Source organism: Manis javanica, chromosome 9 (genome assembly GCF_040802235.1).
Source record: "Manis javanica isolate MJ-LG chromosome 9, MJ_LKY, whole genome shotgun sequence".
Classification (NCBI taxonomy): Eukaryota; Metazoa; Chordata; class Mammalia; order Pholidota; family Manidae; genus Manis; species Manis javanica.
The window spans coordinates 77517265-77533397 of record NC_133164.1 but is presented as its reverse complement, the minus strand read 5'-3'; the positions used below and the strand labels follow the sequence as shown (position 1 = coordinate 77533397).

General features: G+C 35.4%; 1 protein-coding gene across 1 annotated transcript in view; it reads left to right on the top strand.

Annotated features, from left to right (window-relative positions):
- The window catches only part of TWSG1 (twisted gastrulation BMP signaling modulator 1), a 60355-nt gene extending 45611 nt beyond the window's left edge, over positions 1-14744 (top strand). Inside the window, exons 4-5 of the mRNA XM_037001108.2 lie at positions 8393-8659; positions 11798-14744. Coding sequence (XP_036857003.1) covers positions 8393-8659; positions 11798-11979 — 449 coding nt within the window. The 3' untranslated portion in view covers positions 11980-14744. The remainder of the gene's footprint in view (positions 1-8392; positions 8660-11797) is intronic.
- The last annotated feature ends 1389 nt before the right edge of the window (positions 14745-16133 follow it).

Here is a 16133-nt window from a genome sequence, read left to right as displayed (position 1 = left end):
GTGCAGCTCAGATTCAGAGAATATTTGGGAGGTAAATTGTCAGAGTTTGTCTTGAATTGAATGTAGGATAAGAGAAAAGAGGGGAATTAATGATTGACCTATAAGTTGGGTGACTGAAGTGGAGTGACTTAAAAATCATTATCACTAAAGTGGTCTAGGAACAAAAGACTAGGGTGTAAGGTAGGTCCTCCGTGTGAATACTGAATTGTCAAGAGTGACAGTGTGTCTAGTGGTAGAAATGGGAAGGTGATCCAGGTAAAGTTGTGAATGAGGGAGAAGTGACTGAGTGTATAAAGATCATAGTCAAAAGGAGGGAAAAGGTAGTAAAATCCAGTTACATGTGTTTTAAAGGATCTGGAGTTTCTGAAAGAGAATGGGAGATAGAATTTAAGATCCATCAAAATATCGTGTTTCCAAGTCCAATCAAAATTTGATGGGGGCTTAGTCTAGGGTGATAGCAGAGGGGATGAAGAGATGTGGCGTCATTGGAAAAACACTTAGAAGGTTAAATTTGACCAGATTTGATGATACTTTGGAAGTGAGAATTGAGGGGAGATGGACGCCAAAAATAACCTCTGGGTTTCTGGCTTATGTGACTGGATAAATTGTGATAGGAGAACAAGATAGGGACCTGCTGATAGAAAGCCCATGTATGTTAAGGAAGATGAGTTAGGCAATGGAATTGAGGGGCATGTGAGGTTTTGTAGGGGAGATGTCTTGTGAGAAGTTGGATACAAGTATCTGGGAAAAAAATATGACTGTGGGGCAAGGAATGAGAGAGAAAGAATATGATTCACCATATTTTCCACTTCCTTAAGATAAATGTGACTTCTGGTTCAACACAATGATCTGAGTTCACACATTTTCTCCCTTGTACTTAAGACACGAGTAAAATGAAATAAAGGAATACAATTGGAAGTAAACTTTAACAAAAAAAGAAAAGGATGATTTATAATTGGAGAAATCTCTAAAAGGAAAGATGGAGAAACTTGCCTTGCTATTTAGAACACAGATTGAAAGAAACATCACAATAATTTGCAAAAAAGAGGGGGTTTCGGTAGGATTAGGAGAACCTTCCCAACTAAATCCCCCAATAGTCTCCAGGCTCAACTTTGTCTTTTGTGGAATTTAGGAGTGAAAAATAGAACTGAAAATAGCAAGACTGTTTGAAGACTTGTCTATAACAGCTGCATAATTTGATACCCTAGGCCCTCCCTAATTCTTTAGAAAAAGCTCCAAGTAATCTAGGGGGGGAAAAATGGAGAATTCTCTCTATGAAATCAAAGGAATTAACCAGAAAGGACTAGGGCCATTGCTGTGTTGTTGGCACTCCAGCCAAAGGCTGCTCATAGAGGTTTTGCAGAGGAGGGAGGTATCTCCATCCTAATAATCAGACATACAAGAAAAATAGAATAAATTCATTGAAGAAAGAACAAGGTAGAACAGCAGATCAACTGACCATGGAGGAAATCTTTAAGAAAACTGATTGTTGTATTTTAGAAGAATTTGAGAAAACATTTTATATATATGTATTATGGAAGTCAGAGCAAGAAAGTATTTGCAAATTTAAAATTTAAATTATAAATTAAGAGGGGCTGAAAATAATATTGGAATGTCATTGAGTAGAGAGCAAACAGGCAGGTGGAAAGTATAACAGGAAATAGATATTCCAGAAAAGAATAAAAATAGGAAGGAAGAAATTATCAAAGGAATAACAGAAGAAAATTTCCCAATGCTGAGAAACAAAATAAGTCCTTAGAATGAAAGAGTCTACAGAATGCTGAGCAAAATGGATGGAAAAAGCCTACATCTAGACACATTCTCATAAAATTTTACAACTGCCAAGTTAAAGAATATTCCAAAAGATTTCAGAAAGAACAGAGTTCATGTACAGGTAGTAAGAATCACACTGCCATCAGATTCTTACAAGTGTCACTGGACCAACACTTTAAAAAGTAGTCAGTAGGAAAATTCAGACCTGATAAATTATTGCTCAAGAATGTGAATATAAAAACATTTTTAGGTAGCAAGAACTCAAAGTTTACTTCTCACACACTATTATTTAAAGGTGTAATAGAAGATCAAAAAAGCAAAATAGTGCAGAAAAGCAAGAAAGAGGATAAACATGGAAATGATCAAAAGAAATGATAGCTTTAACTAGGAGTTAAGTACAGTTGTAAGATGATAATTACACAAGAGGCTGTTCTGTGTTCTTTTATTTGGTGGTTAGTTAGGTGCGGCCACAGAGGAGACCCAGAAGAGACTCAGAAAACAAGAGTTCATTATTCTTACAGTTCTCAGAGAAGGGGTCGCTGCATGCCACGCAGAGTTACAGGGGAAGCACAAGTTGTGGTCAAGGGACAAAAGACAGGAACAAAGGAAAGTTTGGGCCAGGGCCTTCAAAGGGGTTTTGGCAGGGCAGAGCTAACAGCTTAATAATTCCCATGGGCTTAGATACTACAGTATCTAGTTGCCTGGTACAGGGCCCTGGGATGATTAAGTCAGAGGAATTTTCCTTCCTGGGGTGCATTGGCTGATAGGGGAGGTTTGGCTCTGGATGCTCAGCTTGCATATCAAAGGCATACTTCAGATAGCTCCAAGAATTGACTAGCCCAATGATGAGAAGTCTTTCCCCAGCAAGAAGGGTTTTTACAAGATGTTGAAACATTGTAATATACAGAAAATTAAAAATATAAGTAATATAGAGGCATAGGAGACAACTAGTTTGACTGAAACAAGTGAGGACTCTGAGAAGCATATCTCTGAGAAGAGAGTGAGTTCTGTGGGACATCAAGCATATAATTGAGAGGCAGAGTAATTTTTCAAGACTTGCTATAAGCTTGTGGTTCACAAAAAAAAATTTTACAAGAAAATTCCAGGCATAAAAATTGCAACAAAAAACAAAAGTGAGCTTGTAAGTGGATTCTAAAAAATGAACAAACCCAAAAAATAATGAGGACTCATAAACACAGAAAACAGACTCGTGGTTGCCATGGGCATTGTGGAAATGAGTGAAATAGGTGCAGAGAAAAAAAATTAGAGTATTTGATGTCTTGATCTGGGCAGTGGTTTACATGAGTGTGTACTCATGTCAGAATTGATCAGGCTATACAGTAAGATTTGTGCATTTTATTGTCTACCTCAATATTAAAATAAAACAAAAGAAGTTCAACAAGGAAGTATTAGTCCATAAAGGAATTAAATGTAGCAGTTGATTTGCTGTATTTCCATATTTTTACATATACACAGAAATGGAACAAATAGCATAATGAATTACTGTATACCTACTACCAGATTCAACAGTTGTCAGGTTATGCCACATTTGTTTCACCTGTCCTTTTTTTTTTTTCATTTTTCTTTCTTTGATGGAAGTATTCAAGAGCAAGTTACAGGTAGCAAACCATTTTTATCCCTGCATTCTTCAGTATCAGTATCTAAAAATGTATACACATTTACTTTTTAAATCATAATGCCATTTTAACACCTGCAAAATTAACAATAATGTCTTGATATAACTTAACATTCAGCTCATTATCAGGTTTCTTCAGATATCTCAAAATGTGTTTTTATTGTTGATTTGTTCAAACTGATCCAAACAAGATTCTTGAATCTGGTTGTTGTGTCTCTGGGTTCTCCTTAAATCCAGAGTGACCCCTCCTGTTTTTCCTCACATCATTTGACATATTGAAGAAATGGTATCAGTTTTCCAATAAAATATCCCACTTTCAGGATTTGATTGTTTACTTCCTTGAGGTATCATTTAACTTGTACCTCTATCCCTCTGTATTTCCAGTACTTTGAAGCTTATTTTAAAAGTTTCATTTGATTCAGGTTGAATATTTTTTGGCAGGAAAACCTAACAAATAGTGATGTGTGAAATGTAGCATGGCTTTCAATATTTTATGGAAAAGTTCATTTTATCTTGAAATTAGGAATAGTTTCCTTTGATAATATGATATTGGACAAAGAAATCCTATCATATTGTCTGTTGAACAGTGAAAACTATTCATGGGGTCATGTTAAGATAACTGCTGTTTAGAAGGAACAAAACAGTAGTAGACTCATTGACACTGAGAAGTGACTAGTGGTTACCAAGGAGAAGGGTAAGGGGTTTAAAGAGGCACAGTGATTCACAATCACATATATAAATTGGTCACAGGGATGTATTACAGCATGGAGAATACAGTCAATGATTCTGTAACATCTTTCTACATTGATAGATAGTAACCACATTAGAGCAGGTGAGGATTTAATAATATTGGTAACTGTTGAACCACTGTGTTGTAAATTTGAAACCAATATAAGATGTATATCAATGATACTTAAATTTAAAAAAAATCCCCCTCCAAAAGTCATATAACATCAGAACCAAATACTTAACAGCCTGAAATAGATGTATACTCATATGTGAAATGTGAGTTACATTATCATTTTCAACAAATTAGCATTGATTTAAAGTTAAAAAAAGAAAAAAGATAACTGCCATTTACTGGTTTTCACCTTTTAGAATCCAAGTAGAGTAAGACAAGATTTCGTTGTGCACAGTCAACAGAATGTCGTTATCAAGTTTGTCAACATAAAAGTTAGGAGAACTTGGAGGGGGGTAAGTGGGAAAGGTACCAGCAACCGAGGGAATTAAGAGATGTGGATAAAAATTAGAAGTATATTTAAGATTGCAAAAGAACCAAATTGGAGTATTAGAGTAATATGATTGTTAGAAATATGTGAGAGAGGCTTAGTATAAATGAACTTAATCTTTTTTCATATAAAAGAGTTCGTAGATAATGTCTAAAGATGTTTTTACTGCTACTGGTAAATTAGTCATTAAAAAAAATTCTTGTAGAGGCAACCACCAGAGAAACTGAAGAACAGACTTTTAAAGTAGTTGTGTCTGGAGAGTGGAATTGGGAGTGGGAAGAGTGGAAAGGAATGTTGCTTTTCATTATAAACTCTTTTGGACTAGTTGTTGTGTATGTATATTCATTAAAGAAAGTAATAACTTTCTTATCCCTTAGTTTTAATTTCTACCCTAAAATGTGGTTTCATCGAGTGAACTTAACATATCCTTATTTTTCTTTAGGTGACTATATATAGAATTTATTTTTGGAGCTTTCATCATCATTTTCTTGAGACAGTTTGTTACTTTGTGGCATTCTTTTACAACATGGAAATTTAAATAATAATTATATTAAATTATTTCAAAAAGTATGATGATAACAGGTCAAATACATAAAAGAATTAAGCATAGATCAGAAGATTTCTTTGTATTTAAATAGTGACTTGCTGTAAGAAATAGTATGAAAATTATATGCCCTTAAAGATTTGAAATGCTTACCTTTTCAGTTGTTGCCATTTGTCTCTCTCTTCTTGGCCTCCCTGAATCATGTGCAGAGCCATTCTCTAAAGTTTTTAATATAATTATTATTTAAATTTCCATGTTGTAAAAGAATACCACAAAGTAACAAACTGTCTCAAGAAAATGATGATGAGAGCTCCAAAAATAAATTTTATACATAGTCACCTAAAGAAAAGTTCTCTAACAATAATAAACTTCAGGACAGTGGTGAGACTGCTTCACAGAAGAGTTGACTATTTTAAATTGCCGGTGGTTAGTAACTCTCCAACTAGAAATTGATCCATTGTACATAATCAATATGGACAACTATAGAATTTCCAGAAGTTTCAAAAGGTTACTTTTCATGAGCTGGATAGCTCCCACATATCATTGGAAAATCAGATTTCAGAGCTAACCATTCTTGAAAAATTGCAGAATTTGAAGAGTACTTAAGGCAGGAAATGAAGGTCAAAATCAGCATTGCCTAAGAAAAGTCTTGTGTGATGTTCTCTTTGGATATAATCCTAATTAAAAAGAGAAGATAGATGAAAATTTTGTAACAATGCCATGGAAGAATATTACATAGAAAGCATTTACTTCGTGCTTATTGGTTAAAACCAGTGTATTGAGATTTAAATTACAAATGTTTTTGGCCTAAGTTTGTTAAATGCACAAAACTCCAAAAAAGATTTTTTTTTTAGTGTGATGAAATCTCTGGTAATGAGCCCTGTAGTTTCTTTAAAGTTGTGGTAGATGTTGAGTTTAGCTCTTTTAACTATTGAACTCAGTTTTTTATCTTTTCATCTCTGATTACCAATTTTTATTCATTATAGAACCTGGCAGAAGAATATATTATGTATATTTGTGTAATACAAGTATTCTAAGTATTATTTGCATTTCAATTTAAAAGATTATTTATAGAATGTGGTTATTAGAGCAGTGGACATGAAATCAAACTGAATCATAATCTAGGCTCTAATCCTAGATTATATGATAACGGACAAATCACTTAATTTATCTGGACGTATTTCATCTTTTATGAACAAAGGAGTAAGATTTGATAATTTAATCCATGATTCTGTCACACAGTCTGTCATTAAAGTTCATACATGTTAAAAGATTTTATGAAGAGCATGCACAACCTTGTTATCCTCAGTTCTTACTATGGAAAACATGAGATGCTTTTTCCTTCTCCTTAAATTTATAAAACATAGGAATTTATTAATTTGGTTTAACTTTTCAAACTTTTAATCTGAGGAAAAAGAAAAACTCCATATTAGACCTAATAAATGCTAAACAAAAATACAGCATAATTTATCTTTTTAAAGTATAATGCTCACAAAAGGAAATCCAGAGGGCTCTGTTCCAGTTATTATTGCTGCTAAATAACCTACCCCAAAACTTTGTGGTTTAAAACAATAATAATCATTTAATCAGTCATGAACCTGCATTTCATATAGCATTTTTTTAGGGGGTAGCTCCCCTTGTGCTCCATATAGCATCGGCTGGAATAGCCCAATGACAGGCTGACTAAACATTTTCTCAGCTCTTTTCTTATAGCCAAACACCTTGAAAAAGTTTTCTCTAGTTATTCTTGGTATCTCTAGTTCTCTTCTGCCATTTTCCCTTATTACAATTATTTTTTAATAGTACATTTTGAAATAATTTCAAGTATGGAGAAAATTTGCGAGAAAGGTAAAAAGACTCATGTATCCTTTCACCCAGATTCCCCCATTATTAACATTTTATTGAATTTGCTATATTATCAGCACACTGCTCCCTCTCTCCCTTCACACATACACACACAAACATGCATGAGCATTCATCTTGTTTTTAACCTTTAGAAAGCAAGCTTTACACACTATGTCCCATCATTACTAAATATCCCAACAAGGACATTCTCCTATATAATTAGCAAACAAATCAGGAAGCCAGCATTGATTCAACACTGCCACCCAATCCAGAAACACCATTCATATTTCGCCAAGTTTCTCAACAGTATCTCTTTTTCCTTTTGTGTCCAGGTTCCCATCCAGAAAAAATTAAGTATTTAGTTGTCATGTCTCTTCAGACTCATTCATTCTGGAACAGTCCCTTAGTCCTTCACTGGACTGTTTTAATGAGTGCAGACCTTACATTATGTAGGGTGACCCTAACCTTGATTCACCTGATGTTGACTGGTAACTGTACTTACGTCACACATTTTTGACAGAAAATCACTGAAATGAAGTTATGCATTACATCAAGTGACACACAACATCAACTTGTTCTATCACTGGCAACCTTGATCTCCTGGTCACATTTGGAGTCTGACACATTTTTCCACATTAAAGTCACCATTAAACCTTTTGTAATTGATTTGTATTTTGTACAGAATTTTTCAAGAATAAATTACTATGTTCCTCATCTATGAACCAGCTTCAGCATCCGTTGATGATTCCCATCTGAATGAAACCTCTCTGATGGTTGCCAAATGCTGATTTTCCATTTCCTTTATTCCTTCTACCTTTATCAGTTGTCACTCTAGTGAAAGCAAGAGCTTTGGCTTTTCCATGTATTTATTTATTTATAATATATGGACTTATCAATTCCTATTTTATTTACAGGGTGGTAGTCAGTTACTATCATTATTTATTTTAATCTTAAAATTATTGATTTGGCCAGTGGGAGCCTCTGCAGGTTTTTTTCAATGTGTCCCACCATTCATCAAGCACTACTTTACTTTCTGGTGCTGAAGAGGTTTCAGGGTCATTCTGTACTTTGCCTGACCCAGCCCTGAAATCAGTCTTTTCTCCAAGTAGCTCTGTTTCCTCTTAGCAAAGGATAGGTACGTAGGAAACAAGATCTGAGCACTCATTGTGCTTGATGCCCCTGAATTATCATCACTTCTAGGCCCTTTCAGCAAAGAAAGCTTGGAAATATTTACATACAATGTTAGCAGTCACATAGTTTTAATATGCTGGAGCTTTGATTGCAGAGCAGTAACTAACAATATTACTTGATGTTATAATCAGTGAGAAAAATAAACTTTTCTTCTCTTTTCTCCTCTTCCCCCAGGTATGTGTAATCCTCGAAACTATAGTGACACACCTCCAACTTCAAAGAGCACGGTGGAGGAGCTTCACGAGCCAATCCCTTCTCTCTTCCGAGCACTCACAGAAGGAGACACTCAGTTGAACTGGAACATCATTTCCTTCCCTGTTGCAGAGGAACTCTCACATCATGAGAATCTGGTTTCATTTTTAGAAACTGTAAACCAGCCACACCACCAAAATGTGTCTGTTCCCAGCAATAATGTTCACGCACCTTATTCCAATGACAAAGGTAACTGCCAGCAGGTGACTTGTTCCATCCTGCCTCATTTCTGTTTTGTCTCTGAGACCTTTGTTAAGCTTACATTGCAGAGGAACTTTTTAGTTTTGAGTTTGTATAGTCTTAAGCAAATTCTGGATTTTTATAACTCCAATCCCTAGGTAGGTAAGGAGGCATGTCAAGCATATTGTCACAACTCTGTCATACTCTCAGTGATAGAGGTGATTTTGGAAGATAAACTGGTCCAAATTTTGATATTTATTTGCACTAGGCTTTATTTGTTCTTTTCATAAGATAGCAACAGTGCTGCTTACCTAATATAGTATTACTTACTGTCAAGGTGTCCTAGGAAGTCAGGTTTTTATAAGAGCTTTGGTACCACAAATGATGCCAAGGTCATCAGCTAAATTTCTTTATGAGCAATTTGGTATTATGGACATCTAATTTCCAGGTATAAACTAACTCCAGCCAGGTCTCTAAATGAGTATTGTTGGTTGGAAAAGGGAACTAAATGAGAGACTGACTTGTACAACTTTGAAAAACATTGTATTTATTTTTTATTTATTTATTTTTATGAATTTGGTTTTGTTTATTCATTTGTTTTATTTTTTAGATTCCACATAGTGAAACCATATGGTATTTATCTTTGACTTCTATCACTTAGCATAATACCCTCTAGGTCCATCCATGTTATTGCAAATGGCAAGATTTCCTTCTTTTTTTATGGTTGAGTAGTATTCCATTGCATGTGTATATATCTATATCTGTCATCTGTCATCTATCCATCTACATAGTTACCTACCTACCATATCTTCTTCATCCATTCACCCATTGATGAACACTTAGGTTTCCATATCTAGGCTATTATTGTAAATAATGGTGCAGTGAGCATAAGGGTGTATATATTTTCAAATTAGTGTTTTTGTTTTCTTCAGATACATATCCAGAAGTAGAATACTGTATCATATAGTAGTTCTATTTTTAATTTTTTGAGAAACCTCCATATTGGTTTCCATAGTGGCTACAACTATTTTTACCTTCCCACCAACAGTGCACAAGGGTTCCCTTTTCTCCATATCGTCACCAACAATTGTTATTTCTTTTAGAATTATTTGTTCTAGTTCTGTGAAAAAATGCCTTGAAATTTTGGTCGGATTACACTGAATCTGTAGAATGCTTTGGGTAGTATGGCTATTTTCACAATATTAATTCTTCCAAACTATGAACACAGAAAATATTTCTATTTATTTGTGTTGTCTTCAATTTCTTTCATAAATGTCTTATAGTTTTCAGTGTACAGGCCTTTTACCTCCTTGGTTAAATTTATTCCTAAGTATCTTATTCTTTTTGATACAATTGTAAATAAGATTGTTTTATTGAAAAACATTTTAAAGAATATTTATGAACGAGGATGAGTCATTCCTTAATCTTACAATGTAAAGGCCTTGTAACTTTTATAAAGTCTTCAATATTTTCAAATAAAAGGCTTTATACAATTTTACTGTGGAAGAATAAGGCAGTTGTGAAAACTGCAGTTATTTCTTAGAATATGGATAAATTATGCACAGATAGTATAATTTGTACTTTCTTATTTGGCATTTTGTTGTGTCCCCCTTTACAATCCTACTATCTGAACTGGTATGAACTTTGGATGTCAATAGTAAGAGCAAAACAGCTTTTGTTAATGATACTCAAGAATAAGAATTCTTATTTCCTTTCAGGTTAAAGTACTCAGAATACAAATTCTAGATTTTGGAAAATGTCAGAAATATATGGAATGTGTCTTTATAAGATGTTTTGCTACCATTTCCCATTACTAAAATGTAAATAATCAACATAATGACATTAAACAATAATTAATAAATTTTGCTCAAGTATTATTTAAATTCATGCGATAATTAGCAGGAAATTAATTCCTGGCAACACCACCTGTCCTTCAAGGCAGAGCCAGAGTTTCTCCTCTGTGACACCTTCCCTGGATGCCTCTTCTCCTAATCCTCTCATTTGTGATTCAGTTTGTTGTCTGTTTCTAATTTATAGGTCTACCATTTCCTGCTTAGTTCCTTGGATTTTCTGGTTATTCTTTGAGTCCCTAGTGGCTATTCCATAGTAAGTGCTCAATAAATGTTTGAGTAAATAAACAAAGTGAATTTTGTAGGTGCCATTCACTTGGAGATTCAGTGCTCCCCCATCCTGCTCTGCCAGTTCCCCTAGTCTGCCTGGTCTAGTGCTGCACCAGCCCCCTTGATTCTTTCTTAACCAGATCCCATCTTCTATACCCAACCCGATGTCAGCCATTCACTGCTGTCAGCCGTGCCTCTGCTCTGTTCCCCATGTGCACTGCCCCATCTCCTTGTGACACTTCCCTTATTTTGTTACCTAGTAGCTATGATTTAGTTCTTCCTGATAAAAATCCACTTTTTTTCCACTAAGCCATTCCTTACTATTTCAGACCCTTTGACTTATCAGTCCTATAAATAACTATAAAATAATTTAGCCTTTAATCACACACTCTCTATTAATGATTTTTATTGTCCTTTATTTATTCCATGTACCCTGTCATCCGAGATAGGTAGTCATATGGGGTTAACCACAGGAGAATTAGAAATTGAACCAATCAAAAATGGTTGTCTTGGAAAACAGGACTAGACATTGCTATTAATCAGAAGAATATTTTCTAATAGCTAATACTGAATTGTATAAAACATTGCTAACCACTTGCATCATTTGAATTACTTAAGTTTGTTTTATTGTAAGTTCTCAGTTTAACTTTAGAACAGTATTTTTTCAACCTTTTTTTAATGGGAGAATTCTCTCCTCATAGAAAAATCTTATCAGAAATGCTTAGTTTAAAAAGCACAGCTCTGAAGCATAGCAAATGTTAAGCCCAGTTACTTTCAGATCAAAGTCTGAAATCTGATAAAGTCATTAAGGAAGCCCTTTGCTTCTTCAGCTGGAGTGGGAGACTCCAGCTTCCTTCTCAATATAATTAACAAATGTGATCTTTTTTCCTCTACCTCATCCATGTCTTATTGCAGACTAGCAGTAAGAAAACTAAAGTAAATAATTTAATAATATTCATCATGGTATTAAAGTATTTCCTACTTTTCCTCTTTCTTGCTCTAAAATCTTACTCTTTTTTTTTTTCAGAACACATGTGTACTGTGGTTTATTTTGATGACTGCATGTCCATACATCAGTGTAAAATATCCTGTGAGTCCATGGGGGCATCCAAATATCGCTGGTTCCATAATGCCTGCTGTGAGTGCATTGGTCCAGAGTGTATCGACTATGGTAGTAAAACTGTCAAATGTATGAACTGCATGTTTTAAAGATGGAAAAGAATGTAAACCAAAGCAATTTAGTAAAAAAGAAAGGTATCAAAAACTATTCAGTGAAGTCCACTGGTTGTACCAGAATACCAGGAGATTAAAAAGATGTAAAGAATTCAGACTGAGTTATTTTAAAAGGATGACAAATCTAGTAATGTGTTAAATTATGATTTAACTGCTCTTCTGATATTGCTGCCAGCTAGAAATAAGCCCTTTCCTCTAAATACACATACAACTTTGGTCATATGAGAAGCAAGTGTACAGATACGAGGTTTCTAGCATCAGGTCTGATTCATTTTCTTCTAGTCCAGAAGCCTTTGGTTTTGAAAGCGTTAGAGTGTGTTCATGTAAGTTGTCATTCATGTGCTACTCCTAGGACACTGAGGTTTTATAGTGTGTGACATTCTTCTCTATGCCTTGTATCATTATCTGTTCTGGAACTAGGGGAGATTTTCAACTTTATCACCCTGAGAACTCACATACAGTCACCATTAAAAGTTTAATTTCAGACCTTTTTATGTTGGTTTTAGAAAGTTACTGCTTTTATAACTTAAACCTCTTCGATAGTAGAATCCATCCTATTATACACATGCTGAGAAAGCTTTAGGGAAAGCTGCTCCTTCTCTTGCATCTGCCTGCCCAAGGTGCTGGGGGTGTGGTGAAGGGTCTTCAACAGCAATATGAGGGCAGCCCATGCCGCTCAGTGTTCTGCTAGGACAAGTAATTAGGAAGTCAGAGCATTCCTGTGACTCAAGGTACCAGCCTAAAGAGTGGGAAACAACTCCCGAATCCCACTCCACTTAGGGTGCCAGGAGAAAAGCCCTGTCTCTGGTCCCAAAATGGGGAAGCTGGAGGTGCAGCTGCACTGGCTGGGCTGAGAGAAGGAGCCGTGCAGCCTCGGCAGCCGCGTTCTCTGTGGATGCTGCTGGGAGGAGACGAGGAGGAGGATTACAGGCAGGAGCAAGGAAGGTAGAAAAGGCCGGAAGGTCTTATGGAAAACAAAACTACATTAATTATTTTGCCATTTTTAAATATTTTCTTTAGGCTTATATCTGGATCAAATGTTCTTATCAAACAAGTATAATAATACAGTGGGAAGTTAAGATTATGAAATTTTTAAGAGCCTCTGTTCAAGATGATGGTAACTCCAAGTAGACTACAGAATATTTTGCGATCTTTTTATATAATGTTTCAGTAAAGAGAAGGAACTCACAGTAATAAAATCCCAATCTTAAAGCATTAACCTAAAACAAATATTTATATTACAGGGACTTAACTTTACAAAATTATTCATTTCTCAAGTATATATTTGAATTACAAGTAACTTTTTAGGAATACCTCTTTATTTGTCTAAATATTTTAGTATATAAAAATAGATAATGCCCCTAGACATTTTGTATTCATTATCAGAACAGTAGTTAGAGACCCTGTGTAATAATACTATGATTACTAGCATAAAATTTAAATCCTTGTTACCTCTTCTGTTCTTTCAGATAAGTTTGATGAATACTCAAGGTACATTCACCTTTTAAAAAGCCTTTGGTCTGTTTTAAAAAGTTGAAGTTTAGCTCATGTGTGTATCTTTTGAAATAGGAAAACATTAGGATGTCCTTTTCTTACTTTATGCCTGGAATACCTTAGCTTCCCTTCTGCATTAATACCTATAAATTGAAGGTTTTCTCAAACTTAAGAAAGAGAAAGTTTCACAGCAATCTATGGCCAGCTACTTCATTTCAGTCATATTTAGGAATAGAAGAATGCTTTTGTGTGACAACATGCTTAATTTTCCTTAAATATGGTAACAAACATTTTTTAACTGCATCTATCATCTGTTTAAGGTATTCATTATTGTTTTTAAAGGTAATGTCTCTTCTGCCCCTATACTGGGAGAATAATTTCTTGAACCATGTTATGTTTGAACTGATTTTTCTTACCTCTATTTCTTCCAGTAGAAATTATTCCTAAATGTGATGGTGAATTTTAATTTCAAATTTTGCTTAGTTTTCTCATTTATGAAGGGGTTGAAAGAAAGATTCCATTTCCAGTTCTATAATGTATTTTAGGTTTTGAATAATAGTATTTTCCAATTAAATGTATGATGTTCAGGAAGCCAGAAGCCACACTAAAACTGATGCCTTTTATCACCATTCTAAGCACAAGCCACTTCTGTATTGATGCTGTGGTAAAAAAAAAATTTTTTTAATAAAAAATTATGTCAATATTTTTATAACTAGATCAAAGGAACACTAAAATTTAAATCAGTCGGTCTTACAAAGCCATATAGAAAAGGTTCTTTCCTATAGTGAGGCATGTCCTTCCGAAGCCTGTTGTTCTCTGTCCGTCCTGTCCTATAACATCTAATATTTACTGAAACTGTACTCAAAATAGTGGCACCAAATCAAATGATAATTCAAATAAAATGAGTCTTTGTTTACATAGAATGCTTTAAAAGATTTTCATTTAGAAATATAATTTCTAAAGCTTCAGGAAACAAGTGATGATAGAATATTTGAATATTTATAAATCATAGATGCATCAAAATGGAGAAAAAAATACAACTTATGAAAAATGGGGCAAATATAAATTAGCCACATATTTAAAGTTTGTTTTCTTGACAGCTTCTTTGCAGATTTAAAAAATCTATTCTACATTCCTAAAAATCTATGTTACTGTATTTTACATGATCTACAACATATAAAACTATGTATATTTTCTTTGGTTGTCCCTTTGAGCAAAAAAGTATTTTAATAAAAAACCAAAATGAGTGTGTCATGTGTTTTGTTAATGTCAGCATAGAATACCAAAATAACTTGGACATTCTGCCTAGTGAAGTTATTATTTAAGGGATCAGCTGAAGCACGTCTTCTCTCTGGATGTTCTTACAGATTTTGTTAAAAAGGCATCTTCAGCAGTTTGCTCTCTGCCTTTGCATGTGCTTTATTCCAATATGGGGGAACCAGCTGCAGTGTAGTATGTAACATTCTGATATGTAAGTATCTGATGGCTGGAAGGAGGTACAAAAGATCAAGCTGAGAAAATCATTACCAGCTCCCCAGAGAGATCCTTACAGGATGACATTATGAGAATTGAGAGCCACAGGCTGTACACTCAGGGCAAAATCAACATTATCTCATGGAATCTACACTTTGACAGTTGGTGGACGGGGGATGTAGAGAGAGGAAAAATTCAAGAGAACAGGTTGCTAAGCTGAGTGACTTAAGGGAATGATGCGAGTCTGAGGAATTCCGGTGGGGCAGAGGTCATTTCAAGACAGTACATTTGATTAGGAGAGTTGTTCTTTTGCTGAAGTCCAGTGGCAGTCAGTCGTGTGGAGCTACAGACAGAGAGGGTAATGTGAAACTAGAGTTGAGAAGGACTATCTCAGCTTGAGAAGTCAGCAGGCAGCTGACTGGGGCTGCTGGGGCGAGGCTGCAAAAGGCTGCCCCACACCTCACACAACTGGAGTTCATGAAGCCGTCAGGTATGCCATTGGCTTGTAGGTCTTAGGAGTTATGACTCTTGGACCTTTTAGGTTTTTCCTAACCGATTAAATTCAACATCCTTGTATTTTGAAGTTGCTCTGGAAGGATGGAGTCAGCAATAACTTCAAGGTCTAGCTTTTGAGATGAGAATTCTCAGTGCAGAAGCAGAGAAAAGACTTCTGTCTTCCTCAGTGGTGCTACGACTCCCAGAGTAAAGCCTGGAAAAGTGCTGGTCCATCGCCCTTCAGGGTGACAGCAGTTCCCTCATTGATTAAAGGTAGCCACTGAGGTTAGACAGTCACCACTGAAATATCTTTCTGGCAAAAGGCTGTTTCTGGCCCCCCAACTCTTTTGCATGCCACAGCCAGTGAGCCTCCAAAATACATGTGCAAGTAATTATGGCTGGGACCCCATGTCCAGCTTCCAGTAAATAGCAAGGCCTTTGTGTTCCTTTGCCTCAGAGGGTTTGAGTTACCCAGCAGGAAGTAGGAGCAAGGCAGACAACCTGCCTTTTGTTTTCCATAAGCTGCCTCTGCTGCAGGGGATCTTGCTTGCAGGAGGGGAGGGCGAGTGAGTGCCTTTGTAGCCCAGACAGAAGGTGGGGAGAGGCTGGGCCTGCATGTGCTGTGAACCAGGCTAGAGCTCTAGGACTGGCCCTGAGTCCCCTCCAGA